The sequence below is a fragment of the Parasteatoda tepidariorum genome, chromosome 4 (genome assembly GCF_982258835.1).
Source record: "Parasteatoda tepidariorum strain Cologne lab strain chromosome 4, Ptep-v5.0, whole genome shotgun sequence".
Lineage (NCBI taxonomy): Eukaryota > Metazoa > Arthropoda > Arachnida > Araneae > Theridiidae > Parasteatoda > Parasteatoda tepidariorum.
Window position 1 is genome coordinate 80,123,742 of NC_141758.1, and position 14,624 is coordinate 80,138,365.

General features: G+C 28.1%; 1 protein-coding gene across 1 annotated transcript in view; it reads left to right on the top strand.

Moving 5' to 3' along the window:
* The window catches only part of LOC107453719 (uncharacterized), a 36,849-nt gene extending 23,232 nt beyond the window's left edge, over positions 1–13,617 (top strand). Inside the window, exons 4-7 of the mRNA XM_016070644.4 lie at positions 3,669–3,857; positions 5,394–5,490; positions 7,940–8,057; positions 11,900–13,617. Coding sequence (XP_015926130.3) covers positions 3,669–3,857; positions 5,394–5,490; positions 7,940–8,057; positions 11,900–12,475 — 980 coding nt within the window. The 3' untranslated portion in view covers positions 12,476–13,617. The remainder of the gene's footprint in view (positions 1–3,668; positions 3,858–5,393; positions 5,491–7,939; positions 8,058–11,899) is intronic.
* Positions 13,618–14,624: the final 1,007 nt, after the last annotated feature.

Genomic DNA, 14,624 nt, shown 5'->3' on the forward strand with positions numbered 1-14,624 from the left:
TTTTCAATACAGTTTTCAACTTTTAATAGTTTTCCAACTTTTTTATCTGCTTAAAATTAAGAGAGAAACTAATGATTTTCCTATGACTCCACACGCTAATGGTGAGAGTATGCGAAATATTGCCATGGGTAGAGACTTCTGTTCTACGCCACCGTTAGCCCATTTCGATGGCCGATGATCACGTGAGCCAAACAGCTTCGAAATACATCGGGAAAATTAACCCGGAAGTCCCGAGATAAGTTTTTGAGCCACATCAAATTGACAGAATACAGAAATAGGCCGGAAGCCTTAAAAATACTGGGTTTTAACGATGATTGTGCAATGATGTTTACCAAGTATTATGAAAAATCGTCGTTCGTAAATTGTTCAAACGAATTCGTTAAAAAAGAATTATTTAAACTCGAAAAATTGGAATATTAGTTGAGTGTATTCTCGACAAGATTGGAAATAAAAACAATAATAAATTTTCATTAATGAAGTTCCCGATATTAACGAAATCCCAGGTTGTATGGACTAAAACTTAAAACCCTTCTGTCAGTCATATAAATTTTTGCAGTTAAAGAACGTTTTTACTTTAAATAAGATCTTGTATGATAAAATGGTTCCACTTGAATGCTTAGATGAAAAGACAAAACTTAAGGAAAATGATTTCAAAGTAAATCGTGGTTCGCTTGTTATAGTTTCTTAACACCGATTGCATTATATAAGGTAAAATCGAGGTCAACGTGTATTAGTAGGAAGTTAGCGTATTTCTGCAAAGCGTAATTGATTAAAATAGTTTCCAATCTAAATTTACATTTAAACTAAATGGTGCATATTCATAGCTTTCTCAGAATTCGCCTTATAACAAGTTTGTTTTAACAATGGTTCTTTGTTGTGTACCTTATTGCTGTAGTCGAAGTGATCGGAAAGGAAATATCGATCCTACTGATGGAAGCAAAATAACATTCCATGGTTTTCCAAATAATTTAGATAAAAGAAGAACATGGCTTTTGAGAATCAGGCGACGAGGTAAAATATATTAATTGTTTCATTATTCTTGAGAATAAAGTTTTGCTTGAAAACATTGATTCTTATATAAATTGATGTTAATGCTTTAAAAGTAAAGAGCAGAAGAGGATTAGCGTACCAGTCCTGTGCCAAAATAGTTATTAATATTTGTCAATAATCAGGCTGTGGCAGATGAAAAGCTACAAAAAAGGGATATTTCCATATCGTCATCTGTCACACCAACTACGATTGCCGACTACAATAGAATTTAAATGTGCAAAAAAAAGAAAAAAAAAACATGTAGATGTTTGCCAGGGTGTGGTTATGAGTTATACCTTTCCAGTTGGTTCTGTGATGTTCTTTTTTTTAGTTTCTCGTAGACCTCTGCCCTGGAGTTACCAAGATTTGTTGATTATTCTGCTACAGATCACTTTATGAAGCCAGAGCCAATTCTTTTTTGTTAGTCAGCATATCATAAAAGGGAAAGTAACCTAACTGCTTTTTGCAAGGATATTTCTGTATCTTGATCTGTTGTGCCAGCTACAATCACCAAAAGGCCAAAAAGATTTTTAAATAAATAATTTTTTTTTAGTTTCTTGGGGACTGCTACCCGAAAGTTGCCAAAACATAACAATTATTCTATCGTAGACTGTGATATTGCTATCTTCCAGTTTTGCTTAAATACACAATTTTGAAATTAATATTACCTAAAAATGAATAATTAAAAAGATAAGAATTGTAAGTGTCTAAGAGTTCTTAAAGTCAAAGTAGATATAGTTTAGTTTAGCTTTAATTTAACAATTAGTTTAACTTTGTTTAGTGCTCTTTCTGCTAAACAAATTATGTCAGTTAATATTGTTAACTTCGGGAAATTAGAGAATTGATTCGTTAATTGAGGTGATTACATGAAGCATTTTCAACTTTCCTTTTTTTTCAAATCAATTCATATTCTCCGCTTAAGATATTTTACATCATAAATGGTAATATTAAAATAAATAAATCAAGCGATAGAACTTTTTGCATTAGATGATTATTCAGTTTAAGCTCTTTGCGAAAATACTCAGGTTTTCAGTTAAAATATATAGGGTTAAAATATTGGGTTTTTGATAATATTTTTAAGTTACTGGGTTTTTAAAATCCTGACTGTAATTCTACCATAGCAAAATTTTGAAATTATTTTTGACAAATTAGTAAATAAGCATAAAATGATTTCCATATTGATATGTGTGCTAAATAATTTGTACTTTTTAGCAATAACCAAACAGTGGCATAGAAGAAAATTAAGTGATTTGTTGTGACATTAATTTTCTACCTCTTATAAATTGAATATTATTGGCATTGTTTGTATATTTTGGAGAGTACATCTTCCTAAATATTCACTTTTGTTTTGATATGTTTGTAAACAAAGTGTGACATCACTGAGGAAGTGATCTCACAGAGGATATGGTTTATGTTGAAGTTGGTGTTTGCTTGTTTTTTCTGATACTTTTTGTTGAGATAGTTTTGTCGAAACTGTTCTAAAGAAGAGCAAAAACTGTTTTTATAACTCGTAAAAACGTATAAGCAGGAGAGCTGCTTGTACATTTTTAAGTCTAATTTTTTATAAACTTTTCGCTAACAATTCAAGGGACTGTTTTTATTTTGACAAAATGAAGCAAAGAAAAGAGTGTGTATTTCAGAAGTTCTAACATAATGGTAGCAGAATGTGGTTTTAGGTTTTCCTTTAACATTCTTTTATGAAACCAAATTAGAAAAATTAGTTTAGTTTGAGCCTCGTTTCCTTACCAAACTAACTTTAAAAGTAGTCGCCATAAATCACTACAAACTTATGCTATTTTGTATTGAATTACTCACTGCATTATTATTTATAAAATATATAACACCATACTACAAACTATGAAAGAAAGTATTGACTACATTAATTTCGCTAATTGTATCATTCGATTTCCGACCACTTACTCCAGACCATCACTTGATGCAAAAGAATTGTTAGCCGTTTTGAATTTCTGGTTTTAGGTTTTGGTCTATGTTTTTACTATAAAATATATTTTTTTAGAATCAGGGGTATACTTTATTTTCTGTATTGTACTTTTTCATGTACTTCTTCATTCATTTTTTTAAAAAAAACTTAGAGACATGTAAATGGATAATTGAAAATACAAAATTGGAATGGACTTGTAATAACTTTTAGTTTGTGGTCTTTAGGACCATTGACTAAGTTTCTTAATTTTTTCTCCTGCTTTTCAACCTTTTTAACAAAATATGAGAAGTAAAACTGAGATAAATATCTAAGAAATAAAACTATAAAAATCAATTTTTTTATAGTTTCAAATGTAAATAAGCAGTAAGATGTAAAGGTTTCTATAAATTAATGAACTTAACACATAATTAATATAACATCGCTATTATTTTTAGATATTAATAATAAAGATTATTGAATTCTTTTGGTAATTTGATTATAAGGCTTTATAATTACAAAATTATGAATTTTAATTTTGGCAATGTTACATTCTATACTTGCAGAAATATAACGATCCTGCAGCACGGCAAATGAAAAAATATCCTTATTTCATTAGAATTTGCAAGAATATTTTTTATACATAAGAAACATATATTTCTGTATCTATTGGTTCTTCACTGTTGTGATATATATATGTTTTTTCATTTATTCTTTTTAGGTAAAAAACCCAATGAGCTGTGGACTCCAAAGAATTCATCCGTTGTTTGTAGCAGACATTTCACGCCAACAGATTTTAAGAATGGGCTGAAGTACAAGACATTAATGCCTTATGCAATACCTTCAGTTTTTACAGATGATCCGCGAAGAATTCGTGGGAAAGTAGATCCCTCTGATTTAAATTCTTCAGGTAAATATGGATGCCACATTTCCTAGTAATCTTTCTTTTTTTCCTGCTATATAGGGTGATTATATATTTATAGGACACACTTGCAGATGTTTGAACGTACTAACATATGTATTTTTTGTATGGGACTGTAGGGTTTTTGATAGGAAAAATCTGTTTTTCACGAAATCATTGCAAAGTACTTCATTGTGATAAGTCTATAAACATTGAAAATTTAGACCACTAACAGTAATATGAACTGCAGTTGTGATTGGCTGGCAATGCAGCAAATATAGTTGATTGTGAGCCAGGCAAACCACAATTCTCGATGCATCAGCAGAATAATGTCATTCATAACTGTGAATTCCAGTGTGATTGGTAAGTTTGTGCATACTTTAGAAGTCTGATATGCACTTAATCCATAGGTACCCAAGCTTCTTGACTCGCCATCCTCTTTTGAAGACAAATGGTTTTCACTACCCATTAAAATTTTTTTTTTTTTTATTTAGCAATTAAAATAAAATTTTTTTTTTTTTTTTTTTGTATTCTTTATTTTTGATATGGTACATTTTTAATCATACTGTTCATGTATCTAGAATCCCTACGGACCAATGATTTTATATTTTAACTTTTTTTTGTAAATATAGCCTTAATGTAAAAAAGAAGTAATTGCTGTAAATTTCTTAATATTGCATAAGATAACGTTCAAACAAGGTTTGAATCTTCAAAACTGATGAAACATTATGTTGATGATGAATAAAAAAAAATATCAATAATTTTTTATTATGCAAGAATAATAGTTTTAATTTTTAGAAGCAAAAAAAAAAATTTTGTTGTTGTTAAAACTGCCTAGTGTAATTTTTTTTATTTTAATTATTTTTTTGTGTCAAACAGCAAGCAAAGTGTTACTTATTTGTGATCCTTGGATCTGTTGGGTCCGCAACACGGAGCTTTTGGAGTACTCTTCAGTTGTTCTGATGTAAAACAGTTTTTTAAAATGGTTAATTGGTTTTCATCTTAAGAGAAGAGTTGAGATGTTTCCTGCTTTTCTTCTAGTTTTAAATATTTTTTGTAGAATTTTGTGTAGAATTCAAGCGTTTTGGAAATAAACTTTTCATTTTAATGCAAAGTATTTTTCAGCGCAGAATCAACAGTCTATACTTTTTCATCAAAATAACAAACCATTCTCACTGAAAGCTGTTCATGCATCTCAATTGCTGTCAAGGGAATATGAAATATATTGAAATATATTTTCCATGAAAAACTCAACAATTAGGTTCTCATTTTTTCGATGATTTTTTGCATTTGTGCATGTAAACAAAGCAACAAAAAAAATAAAAAATCTTTTATCTTAAAACAAAAAACACATGTTTTAGTACACTCAACCACCCTTTCCAATTTTGCCGATGATTGTGGAATCACCCTGCATATATTGCATTAGAAATAGCTAACAACAAAATACCGGATCAACTTATGTGCAGAAAATATGGTATATATGTTTAAATAGCAGATAGTTTTATTGTTATTAATAGCTTTTATGTTTGTCATATTTTCTCATAGGTGAACAGTTGAGAATAATTGCTGTATCATCTGAAAATTTACCTGTGTCAACTGCTAAAACCTTTATTTCCAACGGGAAGGAAACTAGTCAAGAATCGTAAGTCAAATGCCATAACTTAATTTTATTGAAGTTTTATACAAGTAATATAAATATATCTAGAAATCAGGAATCAATTTGAATATAAAATTACCATATGCCCTAAAATTAATAGAACCATTTGAAGAATCAATTCAAGAAAAGGAAGATGTAAATGTATGGTTTGCTGCATTCGTCTTGGGAAATCAGATGTTTCATTTAGGGGTGCAGAAAATTCTCAAAGCCTAATATTTCAACAGAACATAGTTTTTTAGTTTGAAATTTCCCATAAATGTATAGTTTTTTTTTTCTGTTACAGTAACTTTTTCAAAACAGCAAGTAAAATTCATCATACTAGATTTAAGGTCCCACTCCCAAACATAAAGAATTCCAAATTTCTAACTTCTATTTCATAACTTCTAAAATTATTGAGTCCTTTTACACCTATAGCAAGTTCGAATTTAAAATATTAATCCATTTTTTGAAGATTTTCATAAAAAGTAAATATTTTATGACCAGAAAAAAATGGCAACCGATTTTGTGATAATTTGACGAATTAAAACCAAAATTTTAAATCAATTTTCTTATGAAGTTTAAAATGTGAAGATATTTTCCAAAGCAAATAAATGTGATAGACTTTTTCATATGTAAGCACACATATATAAAATGCTACTTATGCTAGGTACTTATGGTAATACAGTAGGGAACCGATTATCCGGAACGATCGGGACCATCGATATTCCGGATAACTGATTTTTTCCTGTTTTCTGAATTGCTACAAAAAGCCGTTTTTTAATAGTTAAACCCAACTAAAAAAAAAAAAAAAATTGGAAATAATCTTAAAAAGAAGAAAAAACTATGAAGCAATACACTAATAATTATTTCCAAAATGATGGTAAGGTAAACATCTTTCAAAAAAGAACGAAAAATCCTAAATTCTTATGAGGAAAAAAAATTTTTTTTCTTTAAAAATGGCGGGATAACTACTCGAATTTCGTTCTGGTTTTTTGGTTTTACGGTTTTCTGATTTCCAGATAACGGGTTCTGTACTGTACAAAAATTTTTTTCAGCAATTGCAAAAAAATAAAACTGTAGAGGAAGAAAGAAGAAATTGGAAGATAAATTTTATTATAAAATCTTAATAATGCATTGATTTTCAAAATTCTGTATGAAACTACATAAAGTAAATATGGAAAAATAAGTAGATATGGAGTAATAATGTAGTCTAAGTAAGTATAAGAGCTAAGTAATGGAGTCTAAGTAAGTAAATATGGAGTCAGAGTTAAATAGGGAAATGTTTTTTTTTTTTTTAAGTAGATTTGAAAAACTTAAAAACTTTCTGATGTTATAGTCAATTTTATTTGTTTAAATTTATGCTATTCTTAAAACATATATTGCTTAACAATCGTATTAGTCTTTTTTTAGTTTCTTGCATTTCATCCAGCTTCTTTTTTGTTCATTTTTCTGTTTATCCAATTTTTTCCAGTGTCTTTGAATAAATAAATTTATTGCTGATGAAATGCTAGCCCTTGTATTAATTATCAGGAGTTATTCCAGACATTTTGTATACAGTCTGTTTTCTTGAAGTCGTGAAAATCTACTCATAATTTTATGAATTTGTTTTTTAAAAAAATGGAACGTTCCTGTGACGACTTTCGTGCCCTCTAACCTTATGGAGCTACTTCACTATTGTATTGGACTGCAAGACGCCTTATGTCTGAGAAGACAATGGCAGGTGTAAATTTTAAAAAAAGGGGGTGGGGGTGGAAACTGAGTGTTTTTTTTTTTTTTTTTTAAATTAGAAAAACCAGTGACCAAACTTTTTGTTAAAGTTCTGTATTTGTGGAATTGTGAAAAATCTTCACAATTTTGTGAATGAATGAAAATAATAATTTTTTTTAAGGAAAAGAAATGCAAAAAATGTGTGTTCCATGGAGTTTGGTTTTAACATTATGAATTAGAATTGTTTTATTAGTAGATTTTTTTTGTTTTGTTTTTGTCATAAAAATTTTGGAAAGGGTCCTTTTTATCAATAGGTCCTTTTTATCTTTTTACGATGCAATTTTTTTGTGAATGGTCTGTTAACAGACTCAAATTTCTATTAAAATGTCCATTGATTATGCACAGGGGCCAACTTGCTCTGGACAACAGATAAATATTTTCAAGTATTGATATTTTATTGTATGATTCTTTGTTTAGTAAATTCGATTTCTAACGTTTTTACTCACTAATACTTCTAAAGAATTCAAAGACTTATGTGATACACCACTTTGTAACATTTATGCCATGTTGATCCTTTTAAAAAATTGTCAAAATTAACTGACAATCTGAAAATTTTGGTTTGTAATTCCCTACTGTTTTTTTTTTAAAAAAAATTGTTGAATCCAAAACTTGGTTATACATCACAGTGTTGCCAGAAGAATAACATCAGTTTGCAGTACCTAGTATACATTTTCTCCTTTATTTACAGGCATCCCTTAGATCCTAAATTGGTTCAAGTTTGGTCTTGCTCAAAGGTAGGGAGTGATTCTAAACCGACAATTGCCACCAACGGCAAAATTGACGATTTGCCATCATTTATGAAACAGGTAAATGTTATTTAATTTATTCAAGAACTTTTGTATAATTTCAATTATGTTCTAATTAGGTCATATCATTTAACAAGACAAGATAGATTGCATTTCAATCAAAAGCAATTTAAGTTTTAATATTTGGCTTACAGCTAAACCAACTAGTATTTTTACATTGATATTTTACACAGCACATTCATAGAATTAAAATAAATTTGTATATCTTATATTTGAAGTATTAATAACCTTTGTGTTTATTCTTGAAATAGAACACCATTGCAAGGTGTTATTTTGGTTAGTGAAAAAAAAAAAAAAAAAGGTCAGGGGAAACTATCTAAAGGTTAGGGAAAACCGAAAGGTTCGGGAATTTTATTTTAATTCTAAAAAGCAGGGGATAGTCAGGGAAAGTTGCAATTTTTTACAAAAAACCTGGATAAATTCCAATATCATTCCTGAAAAATAACCAGTCTTAGAATTGTCAATGACAGTAATCAATTATTGAGATTAGATTTGAATAATTCCAACATCTATTACAACTTTTTTTTTATAAAACTCTACCTTTTAGTGAAACTTTACCATGTTTCCATTATCATTCCATTATATGTTTTTGATCCTAAAATCTAATATTTGTCATTATAAATAAAAAAAATCAAAGTTTTCTGGTTAAAAATTGCATGGTATAGATAAAATATTGTCTGGAATTTAATTAATGTTTACCTAAGGGTACATGGAAAAGTCAGAATTTTTTTTCTTTTTGAAATTGGGTGGGAACCCAGAAAAATATCTCTTCTTTTTTTCTTCAGATAAATACTATACATTTTGTCATAAATGCTGCTCTATGTCTCCTTTTTTAGAAAATTATGACTTTCAAATAAATAGAGTATAGGAGTAAATTATAAAGACAATATTATACTATACTTATTGTGATATAATTGATAATTTATGTTGTACTTGCAGCTTTGCCCAGTGCTGCTCAGTTGAAAGAGCTTATTAAGTAACCTCTATGAACAGTATGAAATTCCTGTAAATTTGTACACTCTTGTTATATTACTATTTTGAATAATTTTCTGTTAAAAATAATTTTTGGAGAACATTATTACTCTACTGCAGAACCTTTTCTTCAGCCCTGCTATGGTTATAAAAGAATAAAATAAACAAACTTTTCTTTATTTATTTTAATTTTGCTTAATTATTTACGTAGGTAGCATAGTAATTTAGAGTTATATTTTAGTTCTAATAAAAGTAACCTAAGAGAAAGATTAGTTTTCTTAACAGAGAACGGCCAGAAGTATGATGCTTATTAATTCAATGTAAATTTTACTTTAAATTTACTTGGTATGCTATTTCCATTTTTACCAAATTTTTTTTAAAAATAAGTTTTTGTTTGAATAAAGTTTTTAAAACTCTAGAATTTGTAATTGTGTTTGTAGGGAAATTATATAAACTATTTGTTTTAATTACAAGTAGTTTGATATTTATACAAATTAAATTTTAATTCATGTTAATTAAATGAAGTTTATGTAAATGAGTAACTGTTCTATTATTGTGAAATTTTTTCTTCCTTTCATGCATTGTATATTTTGATTCAGATTGCAAAAAAAGCATCTCTCAATGTTTTACTTCAGGTATGTGTAAACAAAGTGTGACATCACTGAGGAAGTGACCTCATAAGGTGACCTCACAATGGGATATGACATAGTTATTTCAGAAGCAGTTGTCTGATACTGTACTGAGAGATGGTCTTGTTGATGCTGTTCTGATGTAGAATAGAGATATGTCTTGTACTAATTGTTTTTATAATGGCTTTGCCAGATACTTACTGGCATGTGTATTTTTAAATTTAATTTTCTGAATTTTTTGTTTTGTTTACAATTTAAAGTGTAGTCTTTATTTACACAAAATGCATCAAAGCAAAGAGTGTGTATTGCTTTAGTCCCAACATAATGGACACAGTTCAAAACATGAATTGAAAAATAAACACAGCTAATAATTCATGTTTAACAAAAAGGGATACATCTGAAATTGCAACGTTTTGAAAAATAGGCTTAGCTTGAAATGGCTGTTTAAAGAAATAGACACAGCTCAAAATGTGCATTTAATAAAGTAAACACAGCTAAAATGCATGTTAAATAAAAAGGATACATCAGAAAGTGCATGCTTAAGAAAATGGGCACACCTCACAATGTACATTTAACGAAATAAACATAGTGAAAATGAGCATATATTAAAATGCATGTTTTTTAAAAAAATGGATATTGCTCAAAAAGCGTATTTAAGAAAATGGATACAGCTCAAAATGAGTATTTAAGAAAATGGATACTGCTCAAAATGAGTATTTAAAAAAATGGATACAGCTCAAAATGCGTATTTAAGAATATGGACATAGCATTTGATTCCACTTTCCAAACTTCTCCTTTGAATTCTGTTCTTTTTTTAATGTATAAACTAATGGATCCAAATTAATTCTTAATATGACATCGTCCATTTGTATATATCAGTTAGTAAAATTTTTTTTTAAATTGTTCTTTTGTGAAATGACTTTAAAATTAAGTATTTGTTTTTAGAGCCTTGTCACAAGCCCTATAAGTATATAAAGTGGTATTAAATTTACATTGTAACAAGAATTTAGATGTTTGAAATCTTGCATTTGCATTTTGAGTACAATGAGATCACTTGAAAAGTTACACCTGTTATATACCCAGTCACTCTGACTCCAAATTACGATACTTTGCCCCTTTAATGATTATGCTTAGCGTAAAAAAGTATGGAGAAGTGCAAAAACATTCCTCATTAAGTTGCGAAATTTGGGCTGAACATTAAAAAAGCACATTTTTTCTCTCCGAATTCTTTTAACACATAAGCTGAGTTCATATTTCATAGCTGCTAACTCTACTGGATTTACCAGTTGACTACTGGATTTTACCAGTTTCTCCTGGTTTACTGCTTTAATTAAATTTCCCTCTGTTTTTGTACATTTTAGAAAATTCCCTAAAGTCAAATTTCTTAAAATTAAGTCACAGTTTATTATTTGCTTGAATATTTAAATTAGTGTTGTATAATGAAGTGAGCTTCATTTATAGTATTCAGTTTAAAGCTCTTCTTTCTTTTTTGAAATTTTCAGTTTATTTTTATTCCAAACTCTCTTTGAAATATCTTTAAACTATCGATAATAAATTACTTGTCTATTACTATTAGAAATTATGTGTTAACGTTAAAAAAGGTATTTCAATTTCATTTAATATCAATCATAACTGGTAAATGTAATTTACCATTAATTAAGTTTGTGTATTTTGATGGCAATAAAATTCCCTATATGTAAAATATTTAGTATATTGTACATCAGTTAGCATGAAATTTATATTTTGTAAAATCTGCTGGACTTTTTCCTATCCATATTGGCAGCTATGATTTTCTTAAATACACTTTTTGAGCTGTATCTATTTTCTCAAACATATTTTTTAAAGTTGTGTTGACTTTCTTAATCACACATTTTGAGCTGTGTCCAGTATAAAAGAGCAGTTGTGGTTAACAAGCGTAATGAGCAGGTTTAAGACCACTTAATTTTAGTTATTATAATTGTGAGGATGATGTTTTAAAGTAAAAAAGTTGACGTTACCTTTGAAAATTTTGTCTCTGTAACTGTTATTGTAAGGAACAAGCTTTTTTTAATACAATTTTTAACACATACTCCATAATATCAACATAATAAATTTTAATTCTGTCAGAGTATTCTTGCTAAAGAGTTGTAAGACTGCACAGTTATTTTACAATTACCCTGTATTTATTTAATGATTACTTTGATAAAACATACTTTTTAATGTATACATACTTTTATTTCATTTAAATATTTTATATTTTAGGCTTTGCTTGAAAAAGAAAAAATTGACCGGACATACGAAGGAACAAGTACTGCAAACATCAATAATTTAATGGGAAATGGAAATTTACAGTCCGATCATTCAGAGTTAGAAAACTCAAATATTAGCAACATTAAAATAGAACTGGATTCTTCAGAAGAAGATAATGCCAGTACTTCTACATGTATTACTGTGCCTTATTTAGAATCACTGAACCCAAGCATACCTTCCAATGCCTGTATTCAGCCGAATGAATTATCTAGCGCTTCAAAAGTTATGTGTGATGCTTCCACTTCTACCCATCCCCATGATAATGTTGCTTACTTGAAAATGGAACTAGAAATTTGTAAAAAGAAAATTAATGTTTCTCAAAATAAGACTAGAAATTTACAGAAGGTCAATCGACGATTAAGAAAGCGAATATTAGATATGAAACATATTGTTTTCTGTGAACTTCAGAGCAGGCATTATCTGTCAAAAAATTCGGATTTTAATGTTGAAAAACAAGGTTGTTTATTAGATCGCCATTCTGTTGCAGTGGTTGAGTCATCTGAGGCAGAAGAATGTGAGGAAGATTAAATCTAATTTTAATAATTCAGATTTTTTTTTCAATTTATTTATTTTTTTGGTCGACTAAATAAACTTTTGTGTTAGAAATAAATAAAAAGGGTTTCTACATGTTCACTGAAACCTGGCATTGTCAGAGAATTTGATTTCGGGAAAAAACGCCTGGAAATTGTCATTTTTCAACCAAAACCCAGATAAACCTGCAACAAACCAGGAAAATAATTTATAGTAACAATAATGTTATATTGGTAATGATAAGGTTCAAAAGAAGTTTATTTCTAGTGATTTCTAGTTTGTACAAAACTTGTTCAATCTTTGTGCATTTTATATTTGCTATGCTTATACTATTATTCAAGTAATATTGCTTCGTCAGGAAAATTTATAAATACTTAATGAGATATTTAATTTATTCTTGAAATAAATGGTTATAAAATTTTGTGTCAATTACATCATTGAACATAAATTTTATAAACAAAAACATAAGTACTGCAAAGGTGTTTACTTTTTTTCTCTGAAAATTAATTTTGAAAAGGGTGCAGAGGACTCTTTAACGATCTATTTTTTACTTCTCACAATTAATATTAGAATTTATATTAAAACAATTGATAGAATTTATTTTGTCGTACTTGTCTCTTAGCTTGTACCTGACAAAGCTTAGCAAATTTTGCCAAACTTCATTATCTGTTATTAACAATGTTTTAGCTGAATTAATAGTACTTTATTATTTATTCTTCATAATACTTAGAGAAAAAAAAAACTGAGTGTCTATTTGGGAGCAAAGATTTTCATTTCTAGTAAATACTATTTTATGATTTCTATTGATTTGCTTTTAAAATAGTTTTGAAGTTTCATATTAAAGAATTGACCATCGTTTGTTGATATGTGTTTCTATTTACCAAGGAGGAGAAATAAACCTAGAATTACATTGCATATTGTATGTAATAAATATGTGATAAAATACTTTCATAATGTGTCTAATTTTCGTTGAATATTTTTCTTATTGTGCATAAGTAAAATTCATCAAGTGTATTTTTTCCCTAGACTGTTAAATATTTTTTTCTATTGTGCATAAGTAATGTTCATCAAGTGTATATTATGTTCCTAGATTGTTTAGTATTTTTTTTTTATTGTAATAAAGTATTTTTTTACTATACTAACCTCAAGTTGTTTAAATTTGTATGAATTTTACATTATTAAATATTTCTGTAATTTAGGTGCCAATAATTAGAACTATTTTAAAACTGTTTTTCAAATGTTTTGCTGTTTATAAAATTTCCTACTAGTGTTATTTGATTTTTTTTTTAATGTTGAAACTTCATGATTTCACTGATTTTAAACTTCATGTTCTATCTAAGCTAAATAGTGAAATGAAATAATGTATGATTTTTATGTAAATACGAATTATAATCATTAATTTAATTAAGTTTCATATAAATTTTGTAAAATTTTTACTAACATTTTTCTGAATCCGCTTCTTGTAAGTCAATTGTGCACGTTGTTACCACTTTTTTATTGACCGTTTATTTCATATTTGGTCAAGTTTATATAGAAATTTAAACTTGCCCAATTGCAAAATACACAGAAATAGAAATTTCTTTTAAATATATTGCTTTCTCAATAAATAACTTGGGTAAACTTGTTCTTTGGCTGGAATAATAGCAGCTGAAAAGATGTTTTAGGCATTACAAAAGCTCAGTTGATGTTCATAGTTCAGTGAACCCTCTGAATCCTTTTCCAAACAATTCATGTAAACCATTCAGAAAGTTTATTTATTTTTAAAAACACTGCTATAATGTGATTGCTTGCTATTAAAATTACTGGAAAATAATGGAATGGAAATAATCACTATTTAGTTAAACTTTTTCTTGTTTATATTCAATACACTTACTGAATGTAGTCACAGACAGGTTTTTAATCTGATTAAAATGAGAAATAGAAATTACTTCCAAATTTTTTTTTCGACGTAACATGGAAACTTTTAAATATGTCACTTTCTCATACAAGGGGAAAAACTTTTTTTTTTTTTTTTGTCAGGAATAACAGTGATTGAAAAAATGTTTTAGGCATTCCAAATGCAGAGTTGGTTGATGCTTGTAGTTCGGTGAACCCTCTGAATTTTTTTCAAACTGTCTATGTGAATTGTTCAGATATGTTGTATTTT